This window comes from Drosophila novamexicana, unplaced genomic scaffold (assembly GCF_003285875.2).
Source record: "Drosophila novamexicana strain 15010-1031.04,08,12 unplaced genomic scaffold, DnovRS2.1 tig00001488-arrow-arrow-pilon, whole genome shotgun sequence".
NCBI lineage: Eukaryota > Metazoa > Arthropoda > Insecta > Diptera > Drosophilidae > Drosophila > Drosophila novamexicana.
In genome coordinates this window covers 373,989-387,981 of record NW_020824864.1, presented here as the reverse complement: position 1 = coordinate 387,981, position 13,993 = coordinate 373,989, and the positions used below count along the sequence as shown (strand labels likewise).

Sequence of the window (13,993 nt, the reverse complement as noted above, 5' to 3'; positions counted from 1 at the left end):
ATTTCCTTAAAAGTTCACAATAATAAAACTGAAGATTCGAGTATGTCATGATCAATTTCTTATTTATTTGTAGTATTTTAACGAAAAGATACAGATAAAATTTAAACAAAGGGCGGAAGGAAACTTAAAGGTGCCTTAGCCGAAAATCACTAAAATAAACAGATACAGTGCTCGCTCCGAATTGGGAACTCCCACCATTTAGCATGGTCCAGAATAGAAAATGGCAAGACTCTGCATTTAAAAAATAATAATTTCAATTGTCCTACCTTTGTCTTTCAATTGAAGGAACAGAATGTAATATTACTAATTGTTATTCCTTGTGCCAAAAATCACAATTTTATGCAAATTAAAACCACATCTAAAATTGAACTACTTATCGAGCGATCACTGTATCATGGGAATCATACTAATCGTGTAACTACATTCCAGACTCAAAGTTAAGGTTGTACGCTTTCTTATAAATATACAGTAGTAAATTTATCAATCTCATAATAATTTCATAGATAAGTTAAACGTTACGAACTCCTAAGTAATTTAGAATTAACGATTTGGGGTACTTGAGTGGGATTAGGGGAAAATAATAAATACCTTCTGAGTAAATATACTTAATTATTTAGTTGACAATTCTAGATGAAATTACAATGTGTATGTGAAATGAGTGATATAAACTATTTATAAATACTTAAGTTAGAAATATATATATGTGTCTAGATATATATTTAATTGTGAGTGTGCCCCCTGTTGGTAGACTTGTAGATTCTGTTTATCACTGGGTTGGCAAGATTTGGCCAGAGCTTAGCCCAGCAGATACTGCTCCTCGAACTCCATGTCCTCGACGTCATCGTCCAGCAAATGCGGCGGTAATGGCATATATGGACCATTGTTTGACGTTTCACTGTTATCCACCGCCTGCTGAACTTCTTCCACCTCCTCCTCCTCCAGCAGCGCTTGCATTTGGTCATCATGCTCCGCCACATTGGGGTGCTGGGTTCGCATGTGCTGCTGCAGCTCGCGCATACTATGTAATCCGGCAGCGGCTGCACCATGCGCCAGACCATCCGGCGGTTGTTGCTGTTCGCACAGTTGGCAGCGTATGTAGGCGGCATAGGGCAAATGCTGGAAGCGATGCTGCTGCAGCACGCGCATCTGTTTGGTCTGCAGCTGCTCATCACAGTCTGTGCAGCGATACAGTTCCTCGCCCAGTTTACGCATATGCAGCAGATCGCGCTTGCCCAGACCATGATAAATATTTATGTGCTCTCGCCAGAGCGCTTTGCTGCTGGTGGTGAAGCCATCACCACACTGCGGGCACATCAAACGATACGTGGCGCCATCAAGTGCCGCCTTAACGGTCATGGCAATTGGCCTGTCCGGCTGCTCCCCTGTATCCTCATCATTATCTTGGCAACTCATTGACTTGTTGTCACATCGATTGGTGTCCCGATTCAAATGCTTGAAGAACATTTGTTTGCGCACAAACTCGCCGCTGCAGGTCAAGCACTTAAAGGAGCGATACGGCAAATGCCGAAACTTGTGCGACTGCAGCTGCCCAATTGCCCCCTTGGTGTGAGTCACAGTCACACGCTTATAGCACTCCAGACACAAATAGTGATGGTTGTCAATCTGGCGAAAGTTCAGACCCTGCCGACTGTTATAGTTGTGCTGCTCGACAATGTGTTTGCGCCAGAAGGCGTGCGAATCAAAGTTCTTGTTGCACTTGGGGCAATAGTAGGTAATAAAGTCCAGATCCACGGCATTATGATACGAGATGCTGTCCTCCAGCGTATTGAGGCCAGCGGGACGCGTGGGTAACACGCCCGGTTGCGGTTTGAGCGTGCGACTGCTGCCTGGCGTTGGTGATCCTGAGCTGGTGCCTGCCGTGGTCTGCATGTCCCTATCCTTATCCTTGTACTTGAGCTGTTCGTAGCCATTCTGGGTCTTGGGTGGTTGCTCACGCCACAAGGACTCGCGTTCGTAAATGTTGTGTCGTGTGCGAAGATGTGCCGCAATGTTGGGCTTATGATTGTAGCAGGTGCCGCACACCAGACACTTCAGATATAGGCGATAAGGCAAATGACGAAAATGATGATCCTGCAGGCCTTTCAGCTTCGAATTGCACACAATGTCCTTGCACAGAGTGCACTGATAGCGATACTTGTCCAGCTGGCGCATATTTAAGTATTGTCGCTTGTCAAAATTGTGCTCCTCGTTGATGTGACGTCGCCACTCGAACTGCGTCTTGTAGGCCTTGCCGCATGACGGGCACAGGAATATATAATTCTGTTCTATGGTAGAGCCGCCGGCGCTGTTCTTGACGGGCATAGCAGTGGCTGCTGTCGTCACGGCAACAGGCGCAGCTGGAGCTGCCTCCTCTAAGGTCTCCGCATTATCAAACTTGTTGGCGCTATACTGTGTGTCCATGAAATCATGCTCCTCGCTGATGTGCGTCTTCAGCGCCGCCTGCGTAGCAAACAGTGAGCCACAGTCCACGCATTTGTAGCGATTGGGATTCGGTATCTCGGAAGCAGCAGCAATTGGTAGCAGCTGGCGTCCCATGCTGCCGCTGGTGCTGCCTATGATGGCATAATCATCATCATCCGCCTGCATTTGCTCTCCAAAGTCATTCTCCTCATTAATATTATTATTACTTGGCGACGATTGCTCCTCATCCAAATATATAATCTCATAGGTTTCGTTAGCTACAGTAACAATTTGTTTGCGCGGCGTCTGTGATTTGGCTGGGTTTAAGGCCATGATCGATGGTGTGCCTGTGCCTAGTACGGCGCCCGCTTTGCGTGGTTCATAGCCGACGCGATGGTATGTGGCCAAATGTTTGACCAGACCCTTGCGATCAGTGTAGGACTTATGGCATTTACGACATCTTGCGTACGCTTTGTAGGGCAAATGCGTTATCCTGTGCTGCTGGGCATTCTGTATGCCATAGGCATTCGTTATGATCTTATCGCACTCGGTGCACTTCAGCTGGCGATCGTTGATCACCTCGAAGTTCAACTTGGCCAGATCGTTCATGCCGTGCACCTGCACAACATGTGTACGCCAGTGCTTCTTCTCTATAAACTCCCTGCCGCACTGCGGGCACAGATAATCAATATGCGGCTCGTACATATCATCGCTGCCAATGCGACCGCCACGACGCGGCACATCGTCCCATTGCAACTGGGATTCCTCATCGCCGCCAATGCCTGGAGTATCCTCGCCCTCATCACCCGCACCGGCTCTGGCCAAGGACTGCTCCTCCTCCTTTTCAGGAATTAGGGTTTCCAAATTATGCTGCTTCAGTAGATGCGTGAGCAGCTCATGATGCTCCGTATAGCCCTGATAGCACAGCTTGCAGCGCATCCACTCCGGCTGAGGTAAATGGCTAAACTTGTGCGCCCGCAGCGTCTTTATCGTATTCGGAATGACAAACTAAACACAGGAAAGGATTATAAGTGGAAATTTTTCCAATACCTAGGTATTGCTTACCTGCTTGCACTCGAGGCACTGCATCTGCATGTCCACGCAGCAAAAGTTCAACCCTCGCCGACTGACATAGTCATGCACAAATTCAATATGTTGACTCCATTGGGCGTGCGTTTCGCAATCGGTGCCGCAGTCAGGACACATATAATGTATATAATCTTCGCATATGTCTGCTGCACCGCTTCCACTCCCATTGCCAGCCACAGCAGTGCCGCGCTTCTTCTTAGCCGTTTGACTGGAGCTGCGACTGTGCTCATCATCCGGTCCAATGTTGGACTCATCAGCAGTCAGCACGCCGCCCTCCCCCTCGAACATCAGCTCATTCTTGACCTCTATGCCGTCGTCATCGTCATGTTCCGGCCCGTAGAGTCCGTGATGCTGCTCAATGCGCGGCTCCCGCACACGTGTCTTGCGTCCGGCACTGGCATCACCGCCGCGCATCATGGCCACCACTTCGTCACAGTGCACCATGCGTAAATGCACCATCAGGTCCTGCCTGTATTTGTACTCGCGCTTACAAATGTAGCACTTGGTGCAACGGTATGGCAAATGGGTGAACTTGTGCTTCAGAAGATTCTCCCGACTGTGCATTGCGATGCGCTTATTACATTCCAAGCACCGATGATACAGCTTATCAATGGCCACGAAATTGAGACCCCGTCGCGTATTATACTGATGCATCTGGTTCATGTGACGCTTCCACATGTCCTGCTGCCGATACTCAGCGCCACAGGCGGGGCATATATAGATGACGCCCAGCTCATAATTAATGGGCACACCGTTCTCGTCGGTTGCATTGATTTGTGAGGTTGTTGGCCGTGTGGGTGGAGCGCCTGCACCCCCGCGTCCCACTATCAACTGGGAGCCAAACGATGCTGGCAACGATTGGCGGTGCTGTGGTCGGATGGCTGGACCCGCTGGCATTGGTGGCGCAAGGGGGACCGTTGGTCTTGGCACAGGTTCCGGTTCTGGTTCCGCGATGCTAACAATTGGCTCTAGTTCAAAATCAAATATAGCATCGTCATCGGGCTCGTGTCCTTTTCGCTTGCTGTCTCTGCCTTCACCCGTCCCCTCATCCTCTTCAGCCTCTTGTTCATCCTCCTCCTCTTCGCCCATAAACTCGTCTGTCAGCGCGCTGTTACCGTTATCGTGACTCTCTACCCGACCGTCGCCTTCCTCGAAATCGGCTGAAAACATGGACGTCCACAGGTCCATACCTTCCATTTTTGGGATGCTGTCCGCAGCTCGTGCGTGTGTGCTTGCAGTTTTGTAAGAACTAGTTTTCGTATTCAAATCTCAGTCACGCACTTTCGACACCATTTTAATTCAACAATTTTGGTTGTATAATCTTATTTGTACTCGCAAACACGTCCATCGCAAGTTGCATTTTAGTTTTTTCATTCTAGTCAAATTATTGCCATTTTAAATTGCGAAAATTCAAAACGAAACTTCTTTAGTCTGCAAAAATCAGAGCCATTTTGTTTGCGGCGTCGCAGAGTTGCAAGCCGCGTATAATCGGTCTGATGACGGCGTTGTTTTATGAACGGAGTGCCTGTTGTCGACATTAATATTGCTTTTTTAGATTCTGTATTAAAATGCCAAGTCGTGCCAAGCATAATAAATCAAATTTTATGAGTATCGTACGAATTAACGGCACGCGCTGCCGTAAGATGGCAGCAGCGGCAGCTATCAAAAATGCCCTTTTTAAATTATTGCGCGGCGCGGGAACCAGCTTGGCGTTGCCAGATGACAGCCGCATTTTCAAGCAGGCTGGCAACCTTAGAGCGCACCCACGCAACTATTGTACAAAAACAACTATTGGATTTCGACAACAAATGGACCACACGATACCTCCAAAAGAGTACAAATGGACGCCTGGCAATCTTATCAATGAGTCCTTTAAGCTGGGTCCCAACGGTCACGTTTGCATTGTGCTCAACCGACAAATTCAAGTTCCCGCGCACGTGGTCAAGTTGTTATGGAAGAACGGTAAATGTCAAATGTAAATAAACCCACCACAGAAATAATAAATAAAAAACGCTTGCAGCGACCTTGAGATGCGCCGTCGATGGAGGCTCCAATCACTTGCGCAACTTCATAGTGGCCCAGTCGGCAGCTAAACAGAACAAGGGCAGCAAAAGTGACATTGAACCGGGCGACATAGAGCCTCCTGATCTGATAACGGGCGATTTTGATTCCATAACGGAAGAGACAATTGAATTTTTTAAGAGTATACCTAAAATAAATACGCCCGATCAAGATGCTACGGATTTTACCAAAGCGTTCACAGTGCTGCAGCCGGTGATGTTGCAGCGCAAGGTAAAGGATGTGGTGGTGTTCCATGACTGTTCCGGTCGGCTGGATCAGGTGATGGCCAACCTAAATACCCTCTACAAAATGCAAAAGGATAATTGTAATGTTTATCTGCTGAGCGGTGATTCCATAACATGGCTTCTGCGGCCGGGCAAACATACTATTCAGGTGCCACTTGATCTGGTAACCAGCCAGCGCTGGTGCTCTCTAATGCCCGTCGGCAGCACGGCTCACAATGTCACCACACAGGGGCTCAAGTGGAATCTATGTGGGTATCAAGATGTGCTGACGATTAACCATAAATAGTTTCATATACGTTCTCTCCGTCTCTTGTTTTGTAGATCATGCTCAAATGGAGTTTGGTGGCATGGTCAGCACCTCGAATACCTATTCTACAGAGTTTGTGCAGGTGGAGACGGACAGCAATTTGATATGGTCCATGGGTGCTTATGGCTTTGAGGAGAAATTGCGTTCGACCATGAAATAAATTGGCAGCGTAAAGAATTTTTTTTTTTTCGATCAAAAATGCCGCTTTGAGACTTAAAAAGTACTTATAGCTTAAGCCTATTGTTGTTGGTTAAAAAAGTGACAAAAAAAAATTTTTATTGTTTCGCACTCTTTTCAAGCTACCGCGAACCGGGCAGCGGCATCAATTGGAAACCGCTGCTGGTGCCTGTTTTCTTGCCCAACCAACTGGCCGCACCGCTAGCAGCGCCTCGCTTGGATACGACGCCGCCACGACTGCTGCTGCTGGCGCCGCGAGTGCTTCTGGCAGGCGTGGTTTTTTTGCGCGGCGATGCAGCGCTTTTGTAACGTTTGGTGGTGCTCGTGGCACGTCCACGCCAGGCGCGCTTCCGCTTGCAGCCACGCGTTCCTCCCGCTGAACTACTCGAGCCCTGCGATGCTGCCGCTCGGCCCCAGTCATCATCGTCCCCACCTTGTGCCGACCAGGAGGCGCGCGCGCTGCTCGAAGCTTGTGGCGTCACAGGCGCAGCTGCTGCCATTTCAGCTGCTTCCATGTCGTGCATGACCTGCAGACATTCCTTCTCTGTGGCATAGCCGCTAGTAATTTCCAACAGTTTAGCGCCATACTTATCGAAATTAGCTTTGGTTACGTGTGGTATGGAGCACATGTCCTGCTCCGTTGTCGGCAACTCCTCGGCCATGGCCTTCAGGGCTTGCATGTTCATAATACTAGCCATGGTTACATCGCGCGCCGCGGCTATGGTGCGGCATAAATCAAGCAGATCCGCATAGCAGCGCTCGTGCAGATTATTCATTTCGTTTTTACCCGCTGCGGGTTCAGAGACAGTGGCCACCGTCTTGGAGCCGCCAGTCTCCTTGCGTGACAGAGCAAATTCGATTTTGGGCGTGCCATTCATGAGCGCGGTTATGTTGTTGCCCAGATAAAGGTACGCTTGTGGTATGTCCTTGGTGAAGATGAGATCCTCCTTGAGGTAATCCTGCAGCACCATATGTCGCAATAAACGCTGCACATCTGACTTATCCCAGTCCTTTAGAGCACCATGATGCGCCGTTTTATTGTGCCCAAATTCGACAATCTTCTTGATCATGGAGCCCTTGAGCACATCCGCTAAATGGAGCAGCGTGAAGCGTGAGCGCCCGCTGCACAAGTCTCGCACAGCGCACGCCGCCTTACGGCACTGCTCCAAGGCATCGATTTGCTTAAAGCTGCGCTTTTTCAGGCAATTGTCGCATGCGGTGCGCCGATCCTCCAGACATTGCTCGCTGGTAAAATGCTCCCCAAAGTAGTCCAGCTGTTGGGCACGACGGCAATCGGTGATATTCTCGCAGTAACCCACAATGCGATGTAGATTATCGATGTGTATCTTCTTGACATGGTACTGCAACGCACGATCAGCTGCAGTGGGAGAAGATTCAGTGCGGTTAATTCAGTTGAAGTTTGTATTGTGAAGCACAACTTACCATCCATCATCTTTTTCAGGCGCAGCATATCGCTATAGTTATAGTAGAGTATACAATCAGCTATTTCGCCATCGCGTCCAGCGCGACCTGCCTCCTGATAATAGCCCTCAATGGACTTGGGCAGTGAGAAGTGAAGCACAAAGCGCACATCGGGCTTATCAATGCCCATGCCAAACGCAATTGTGGCGCATATCACACGGACCTTATTCGTTATCCAATCCTTTTGACGGGACTCGCGTGCCGCATCCGTTAAGCCCGCATGATAGGCCACCGCGCGTATGCCGACAGCGCACATCTTCTGCGCCACCTCGTCGCATTCCTTGCGCGACAGGCAGTAGATTATGCCGCTGGCTGTTACTGCCCGGGTTTGTATAAAGCTGCGTATATCGTCCAACGTGGAGGCGCCCTTCTTGGGCAGTACCTGATAGCGTAAATTGCTGCGATTGAAGCTAGACAGAAACCACTTGCAATGCGTCAGATTCAGTTGCTGCAATATGTCCTGTCGAACGCGTGGCGTAGCAGTGGCCGTCAACGCCATGGAAGGCACATTGGGAAAGCGTTTCCGTAAAATGCCCAGCTTCTTGTAGTCGGGCCGGAAGTCATGACCCCATTGAGAAACACAATGGGCCTCATCTATGACAAAGCGACTGATATAGTTGTTGGCGCTCAGCTGATCGAGTGTGTCCTGAAAGCGCGCCGAACTGGAAATCTTCTCGGGCGTCACATACAACAGTTTTACCAGCGGTGGATGACACTCTAAATCCCTATATATAGTCATAACCTCATCCAAAGTCTGCTCTCCGGACATGCTTTTGGCGCAAATCTGCAAAGTATTGAAATGATGTTACAAGAGCTTATGCCAACTCCATACACTACTCACATCCAACGAAGCCAGCTTGTTGACTTGATCAAATATCAGCGATTTGAGCGGACTTATAACTATGGTAACACCCTCGGTGAGTATAGCAGGCAGCTGGTAGCACAAGGATTTGCCGCCACCCGTGGGCATGAGTACAAAGCAATCGTTTCCCAACAGTGCCGCATTGATGACTTGCAGCTGATTAGGTCGGAAACTCTTTAGGCCAAAGCTAAAGCTAAGCGCCTGCATCAGACGCGTGGAATGCTCGAACTTCTGGCCATCGAATTCCCCCGTGATCCCATCATTATGCACATTGGCATGAAAATTTGCATCGATTTTTTGTGCAGCAGCTGCAGCGGTGTTGGCGCGGCTTACGCTGGACTTGGACTGGAACTCTACGTGACTGATTAAGTCAATGCTGGATGTTACCGCTTGCTCGTGCGCCTGCTCAAATAGTGCCGGATCGTACTCTGGAAAGCCGTCATCGTCTAAAATTATAGGCGCTTTGCTGGCAACGTTGCGTTGGGCAGGCTCTTGTTCCTTTGTAGACGCCTGCTTGACAGCCTCAAAGTCCGCGTAGGCATAGTTTTTGTACTGTGATTTGCGTCCCTGAAGCGCCTCATGCTCTTCGCGTATTTGCCTCAGTGTGTCCTCGAAATCATCATCGGAATCAACAATAGTTGTGGCCTTGGCCGGCTTAGCCGGCACGAGTGGAGCGTGTTGTGTTGAGCTACACAGTTCCTCCTCATCGAGTCGCATGCTCTGCGCTAGATAATCATCCTCATCAGACTCCAACGTTGGACCATCTATGGGCACCAGGTCTTCCAAATCAACAGGTGCATCATTAACATAGCTTTTGTTTGTTGTATTTGTTTTTGTTGTTGCTGGCTTTGTAATTAACACCAGGTCGTTTAGCTCCTCCTCATTCGCGTCCTCTGAAGGACCCGTTGCACAGCTACTGGGCGTTAGCGCCTTTGTTTGCCGCTGTTCTGCCTGCATCTCGCGCTCCTCCTGCGCCAATGCATCAAAGTCCGGTTCGTCTGGTTGCGCCTCTTGCTGCTGATGCTTACGCTCGATTTGTCGCTCCAGGAGTTGTGTGCGCGCCTTAAATTTCTGACGCATGACCTTTAGCTTGAGAAAGGTGTTCGCCTCGAAGCCAGCGATTTCATTGAAATGAACCGCGGGTATTTGATCAATCACCTCGCAATATTTCTCCATTAGCTCTATGTACCTGGTCTTGTACAAGCTCATGGTGTTCCTTAGCATTGTCTCATTTTGTTGACAAAAATCAGTCTTGGCTATACCTATCTCAAACTGACCTAGATCGCGCAAATAGTCGGCCAGTGAGTTATCAAAAACAATTTTAAGCTTGGGCTTGGCAGTGGTTGCCGCCGGCGCATGTGCTGGTTTCACCGGCATACTCAGCATGGAGCTGGACGTAACTGACTGGCTAGCAGTTAGTTCCAAGTTGGTAGGTGGCAAAAATGGCTGGGTCGGCGTATCAGAGAAAGGCTTCTCTTTTGGAGTCTTCTTTACCATCGCATCAAAACTGTCGTCCAAGGTGCTGCTTGCATTTGAATTGCTCAATTTGGGTGATTCCATGGCACCCAATTTAAGTGGGGACTGGGACAGTGACAGTGCCTTTCGTGGTGATACGGACAGCTTGTTAATGTGTCCATTGAGCTTTGATAACGTAGCTTGATAGGTTGCATCTTGTTTGAGCACTTCATCGAAGTTATCAAAGTTTAATTTCAGGCCCCCAGCGACGGCAGGCTTTGTGGGAGTTTTGTTCGTGGTTGCCACATTTGTTGGCAGTGGTGCTAGAGGCGACTGGTTGGCATTATCAAAGCTATATCGTTTGATAAGCGCATTACCATTGGTGTCCTTATCTGGCTCTTTATTCTTAGTCGTCGTTGTCGCAGATGGCACTTGGCTCTGACTCTGTGCACCATCCTCATCGGATGACGATGAGTCGAGATAAATGGGATTATAAAACTTTGCTTTTGCTGTCCTTGCCGCCAAAATATCTAAAACAAAATATATAGTTTTACATTACCTATATATAACTCATATTATTAGTGGGAACTACAACTTTTTCGTGATTGCGTCGATTGGCTCTGGCTGTTCTTGTCTAGGCCAAGGAATGCAGACATTGACAGTTGTTTGTTTTGATTAACGGGTTTTCTGGACATTGTGTAGACTCGCGCACAACTTTAACATTTATTTAAACTTCTATACAACTTAATTAACTGAATCGGGGTATGTAAACAAATAAATAAAAAATAAAAGACGCGGGCAACTGTCGCATATCTTGTTGAGTTCATCGACCAGTGTTGCCAGAGTTTGTCAATGTTAATAGTTGTCAAGATAGATATATATCGCAATTAATAAACTATGACAATTTTCCTATCTACTATATAGAACTTTATACAGAATAAAAGGTCACTATCAATAGTTTGTGTTTAAAATGATGTTAATGAATAGACTGGACCAGGTATAAATGTCGTTAAAGGATTTTCGATTTTGGCAATGCCAAAATCATATGTGCGTCAAACTAGCGGCGGTGACTTGGCGTCGATTTTTAGTACTTGGTATCGGAAAAGAAATCGCTCTAGGAAAGTCGCACTTATCGATATATAATAAGCGATTTAGTGCCCTGCAAGTGATGCAGTAATTTTTCTGTGAAAGCTAAAAAAATTTCGCTTAGGCAAAAATTAATGGCACACAAGCGTTTATTTGTCTACGCTGCATTTCTGGCGATATGTTATTTACTTGGCGCGACATGGGTAAGTATTCTCAACGTTATGCCTACTACGCCAAAACTTTAATGTTGATTGTGTTTGATCGTTGGCAAAGGCTGAGACAGCAACACAAACACTGACCATCAGCAGCAGTAATAGCAACAACGCCAGTCAACTTAATGCACCTGGCAAGGCGGCAGTAACTACTGCAGCGCCAGCAATCGCTACTCCCAAAGTCATAAGCAGTACGGCAACAAGCGCCAACACAAGTAGCAGTCCTAGTGAATGGTTTGTAATCACGTAGTTACGAATCGTAAACAGATTTTAGATATATGCCGTTCTACATTTAGTTCCTGTGTTGGAGCTCTGCTGCCGCAAGTAGATTCCAATGGAAAGGAGCTTCCCATGTGCGCCGAGTGTAAATGCTCCCATGTAGCGCGCAATACGACACTTATAAAGGTGTGTATAGTCTAAGTATCGTATCAAATATGCCCAAAATGTTCTGAATTTGTTTGTTTTCTAGGTCGTTGTCATTATTGTGATTTGGATAATATCCATTTTAGTAATATACATGCTCTTCCTAATGTGCTTGGACCCACTGCTTAACAAACGCGTCAAGGCTAACAATTATCAGGAGCACACCAATGAAGATGTACATAACAAATATTCTAAATATGCAGGCATTAAATATAGTCGACTAGCCGGTAATCCTGCCGTTGATGACGACAGTGATGATGAGACGCAGCTAGTTGGCAATAAAGAAGCACACAACGTTTGATGCCGTTTGCCAAACGATTTATATAGAAATACTTTATTGTTTTATTTTATTTAATGCTTTTAACCAAAGTTTTTTGTTTATGTGTTAACCAATAACGGCCTCAAATAATTCGCTTAAAATTTTCCTTCTTTTTCTGCTGCGCCTCCTAGGACGAACCCACACCGCCTATACCCGCTGGCCCCAACAATCAAGAGCTAAGCGCACGTGCCAATGTTCTGAATCGTGTCGGACATCAGCAGGACAAATGGAAGCGTCAAGTGCGGGAACAGCGACGCCACATCTACGATCGCCACACCATGCTAAATTGAACAGCAACATTATGTGCTAGAGCCCTTGGCGACTTAAAGACATATTCCGGCAGCAATTACGTATTGTATTTGAATTTGCTCTTTAACACTGCTTGTCTCATTAATTGGAACAGAATTAATTAATATTATTAGCAACATTTTATATTATAAATAAATTCACATAACCAAATAACTATAGAAAATGTAAAGGATCAAATTGCATGAAACTACTTCAGAGCTGGGCAAAGTTCTATAAGAATTTTCGCACATGCGCTTCATTTGCAAAATTTCAAGCATTCCTTGGAATTTAATCTTCTCGATATTCCCAAGATCATTTGTTATTTTCAAGAGCCTACAGGCTTTATTAATGTGTTTGGTTCTTAAATTACATTTTATTTGAAAAAGCAGACTAGTAGCCCTTTATGGTTTCAGCAAAGGTCCAGTTTTCTTCTACTTTAAAGGGACCTTTTATGCTGCAATCGGCGGCAGTGCAAATGCCAACCGTGTATTGCGGAATGCTGCGCGTATCACGGTAGTACAGCACCTTCATGGACTCACGAATCTGCACTTATACAAAAAATGTATTAATATTAATCGATAATAATTTGCTTGTTGTTGGCCTACCAAGTTGGTTGCCTCCTCGAAAGTAAAATCGCGATCCTTAGGCTTGCGCTCCCGCACAAGTGGTAGAGCTAAATGTCGTCCAAAGCCGGTGGCCACTACATAATCATTATAGGCCCGCCCTCGCATATCAACATTACCCAGAAACGGTTTACCGGTTTCATCAACACCACCGACCACAACATCAATGTAGAGTGGATTCATGCGTGAGCGTCGGTTATACAGCACGCGTGTCAACCAGCTGGCCAATTCTCCTGGCTTCATGATTACACCATCATTGTAGCACTGATCCTCTATCATCTTCTGATCGATGTTACGCTTGATAGACTGTATGTCCGCAAAGTCTCCACTTCCACCTAGCAAAATGTTGTTATTGATCTTGAATACGCGTTGAATATCCTGATAACGTGCCAGGGAGCCATAGGAAACCAGCGTATCGGCAGCCACCAAGACACCACCATCGAATTTAATGCCCACCACTGAGGAGCCCGTAGTTATTGCAGCGCTAATAATGTAAAAAGTGCTAGAGCTTTCAGACGGTGGAAACTGCCTTAACTTACGTGCTGTGCTTGGTACCAAAAGGACCTGCGGTTGTTAATTCTCGCGGCAGTTGGGTTGGGGCATTGCCCCCCATGAAATTGTAAAATTGACCGGGCGAAGGTCCATTTGACCACATTGGCTGTGCGAAGCTGTTCATCATCTTAATATATTTAATAATAGTACTTTGATATCAAGTGAAAATAACAGCAAAAGCAGTCGCAGAATGACAGGCACAAATAAAAGCCGAACAGTTTTAGATAGCGACGAATTTATTGAGCTTTGCAGCACTGCAAGGCGTTTTGATCGATATACGCAACTATCGATACAAATAGGCCAGGGCAACCTGTTGCAGCAAACGATATGGTGACAACTCTGACAACGATTAGTTGGCTGGCGCTGCGCAAAACGCGCTAGATTTAAGAAC

At 46.9% G+C, this 13,993-nt stretch overlaps 5 protein-coding genes across 5 annotated transcripts; 2 read left to right on the top strand and 3 right to left on the bottom strand.

Moving 5' to 3' along the window:
* Positions 1 to 59: 59 nt before the first annotated feature.
* LOC115767932 (zinc finger protein 208) lies at positions 60 to 5,045 on the bottom strand. Its single transcript, XM_030712304.1, has 2 exons — positions 3,487 to 5,045; positions 60 to 3,429 (listed from the first exon to the last, which is right to left on the bottom strand). The coding sequence occupies exons 1-2, from the start codon at positions 4,705 to 4,707 to the stop codon at positions 796 to 798; spliced, it is 3,855 nt and encodes a 1,284-aa protein (XP_030568164.1). The 5' UTR covers positions 4,708 to 5,045; the 3' UTR covers positions 60 to 795.
* A 70-nt stretch (positions 5,046 to 5,115) lies between these two features.
* Positions 5,116 to 6,377, top strand: LOC115767933 (thiamin pyrophosphokinase 1). The gene is made up of 3 exons (XM_030712306.1): positions 5,116 to 5,472; positions 5,531 to 6,064; positions 6,138 to 6,377. Exons 1-3 carry the CDS (start codon positions 5,154 to 5,156, stop codon positions 6,281 to 6,283), a joined length of 999 nt encoding a protein of 332 aa, XP_030568166.1. The 5' UTR covers positions 5,116 to 5,153; the 3' UTR covers positions 6,284 to 6,377.
* LOC115767931 (Bloom syndrome protein homolog) lies at positions 6,301 to 10,982 on the bottom strand. Its single transcript, XM_030712303.1, has 4 exons — positions 10,695 to 10,982; positions 8,624 to 10,629; positions 7,744 to 8,566; positions 6,301 to 7,678 (listed from the first exon to the last, which is right to left on the bottom strand). Exons 1-4 carry the CDS (start codon positions 10,792 to 10,794, stop codon positions 6,423 to 6,425), a joined length of 4,185 nt encoding a protein of 1,394 aa, XP_030568163.1. The 5' UTR covers positions 10,795 to 10,982; the 3' UTR covers positions 6,301 to 6,422.
* Positions 10,983 to 11,244: 262 nt separating this feature from the next.
* Positions 11,245 to 12,594, top strand: LOC115767935 (uncharacterized protein CG1161). The gene is made up of 5 exons (XM_030712308.1): positions 11,245 to 11,388; positions 11,459 to 11,631; positions 11,694 to 11,802; positions 11,867 to 11,995; positions 12,271 to 12,594. The coding sequence occupies exons 1-5, from the start codon at positions 11,320 to 11,322 to the stop codon at positions 12,427 to 12,429; spliced, it is 639 nt and encodes a 212-aa protein (XP_030568168.1). The 5' UTR covers positions 11,245 to 11,319; the 3' UTR covers positions 12,430 to 12,594.
* A 152-nt stretch (positions 12,595 to 12,746) lies between these two features.
* On the bottom strand, positions 12,747 to 13,992 carry LOC115767934 (proteasome subunit beta type-4). Its single transcript, XM_030712307.1, has 3 exons — positions 13,590 to 13,992; positions 13,033 to 13,534; positions 12,747 to 12,970 (listed from the first exon to the last, which is right to left on the bottom strand). The coding sequence occupies exons 1-3, from the start codon at positions 13,727 to 13,729 to the stop codon at positions 12,818 to 12,820; spliced, it is 795 nt and encodes a 264-aa protein (XP_030568167.1). The 5' UTR covers positions 13,730 to 13,992; the 3' UTR covers positions 12,747 to 12,817.
* Position 13,993: the final 1 nt, after the last annotated feature.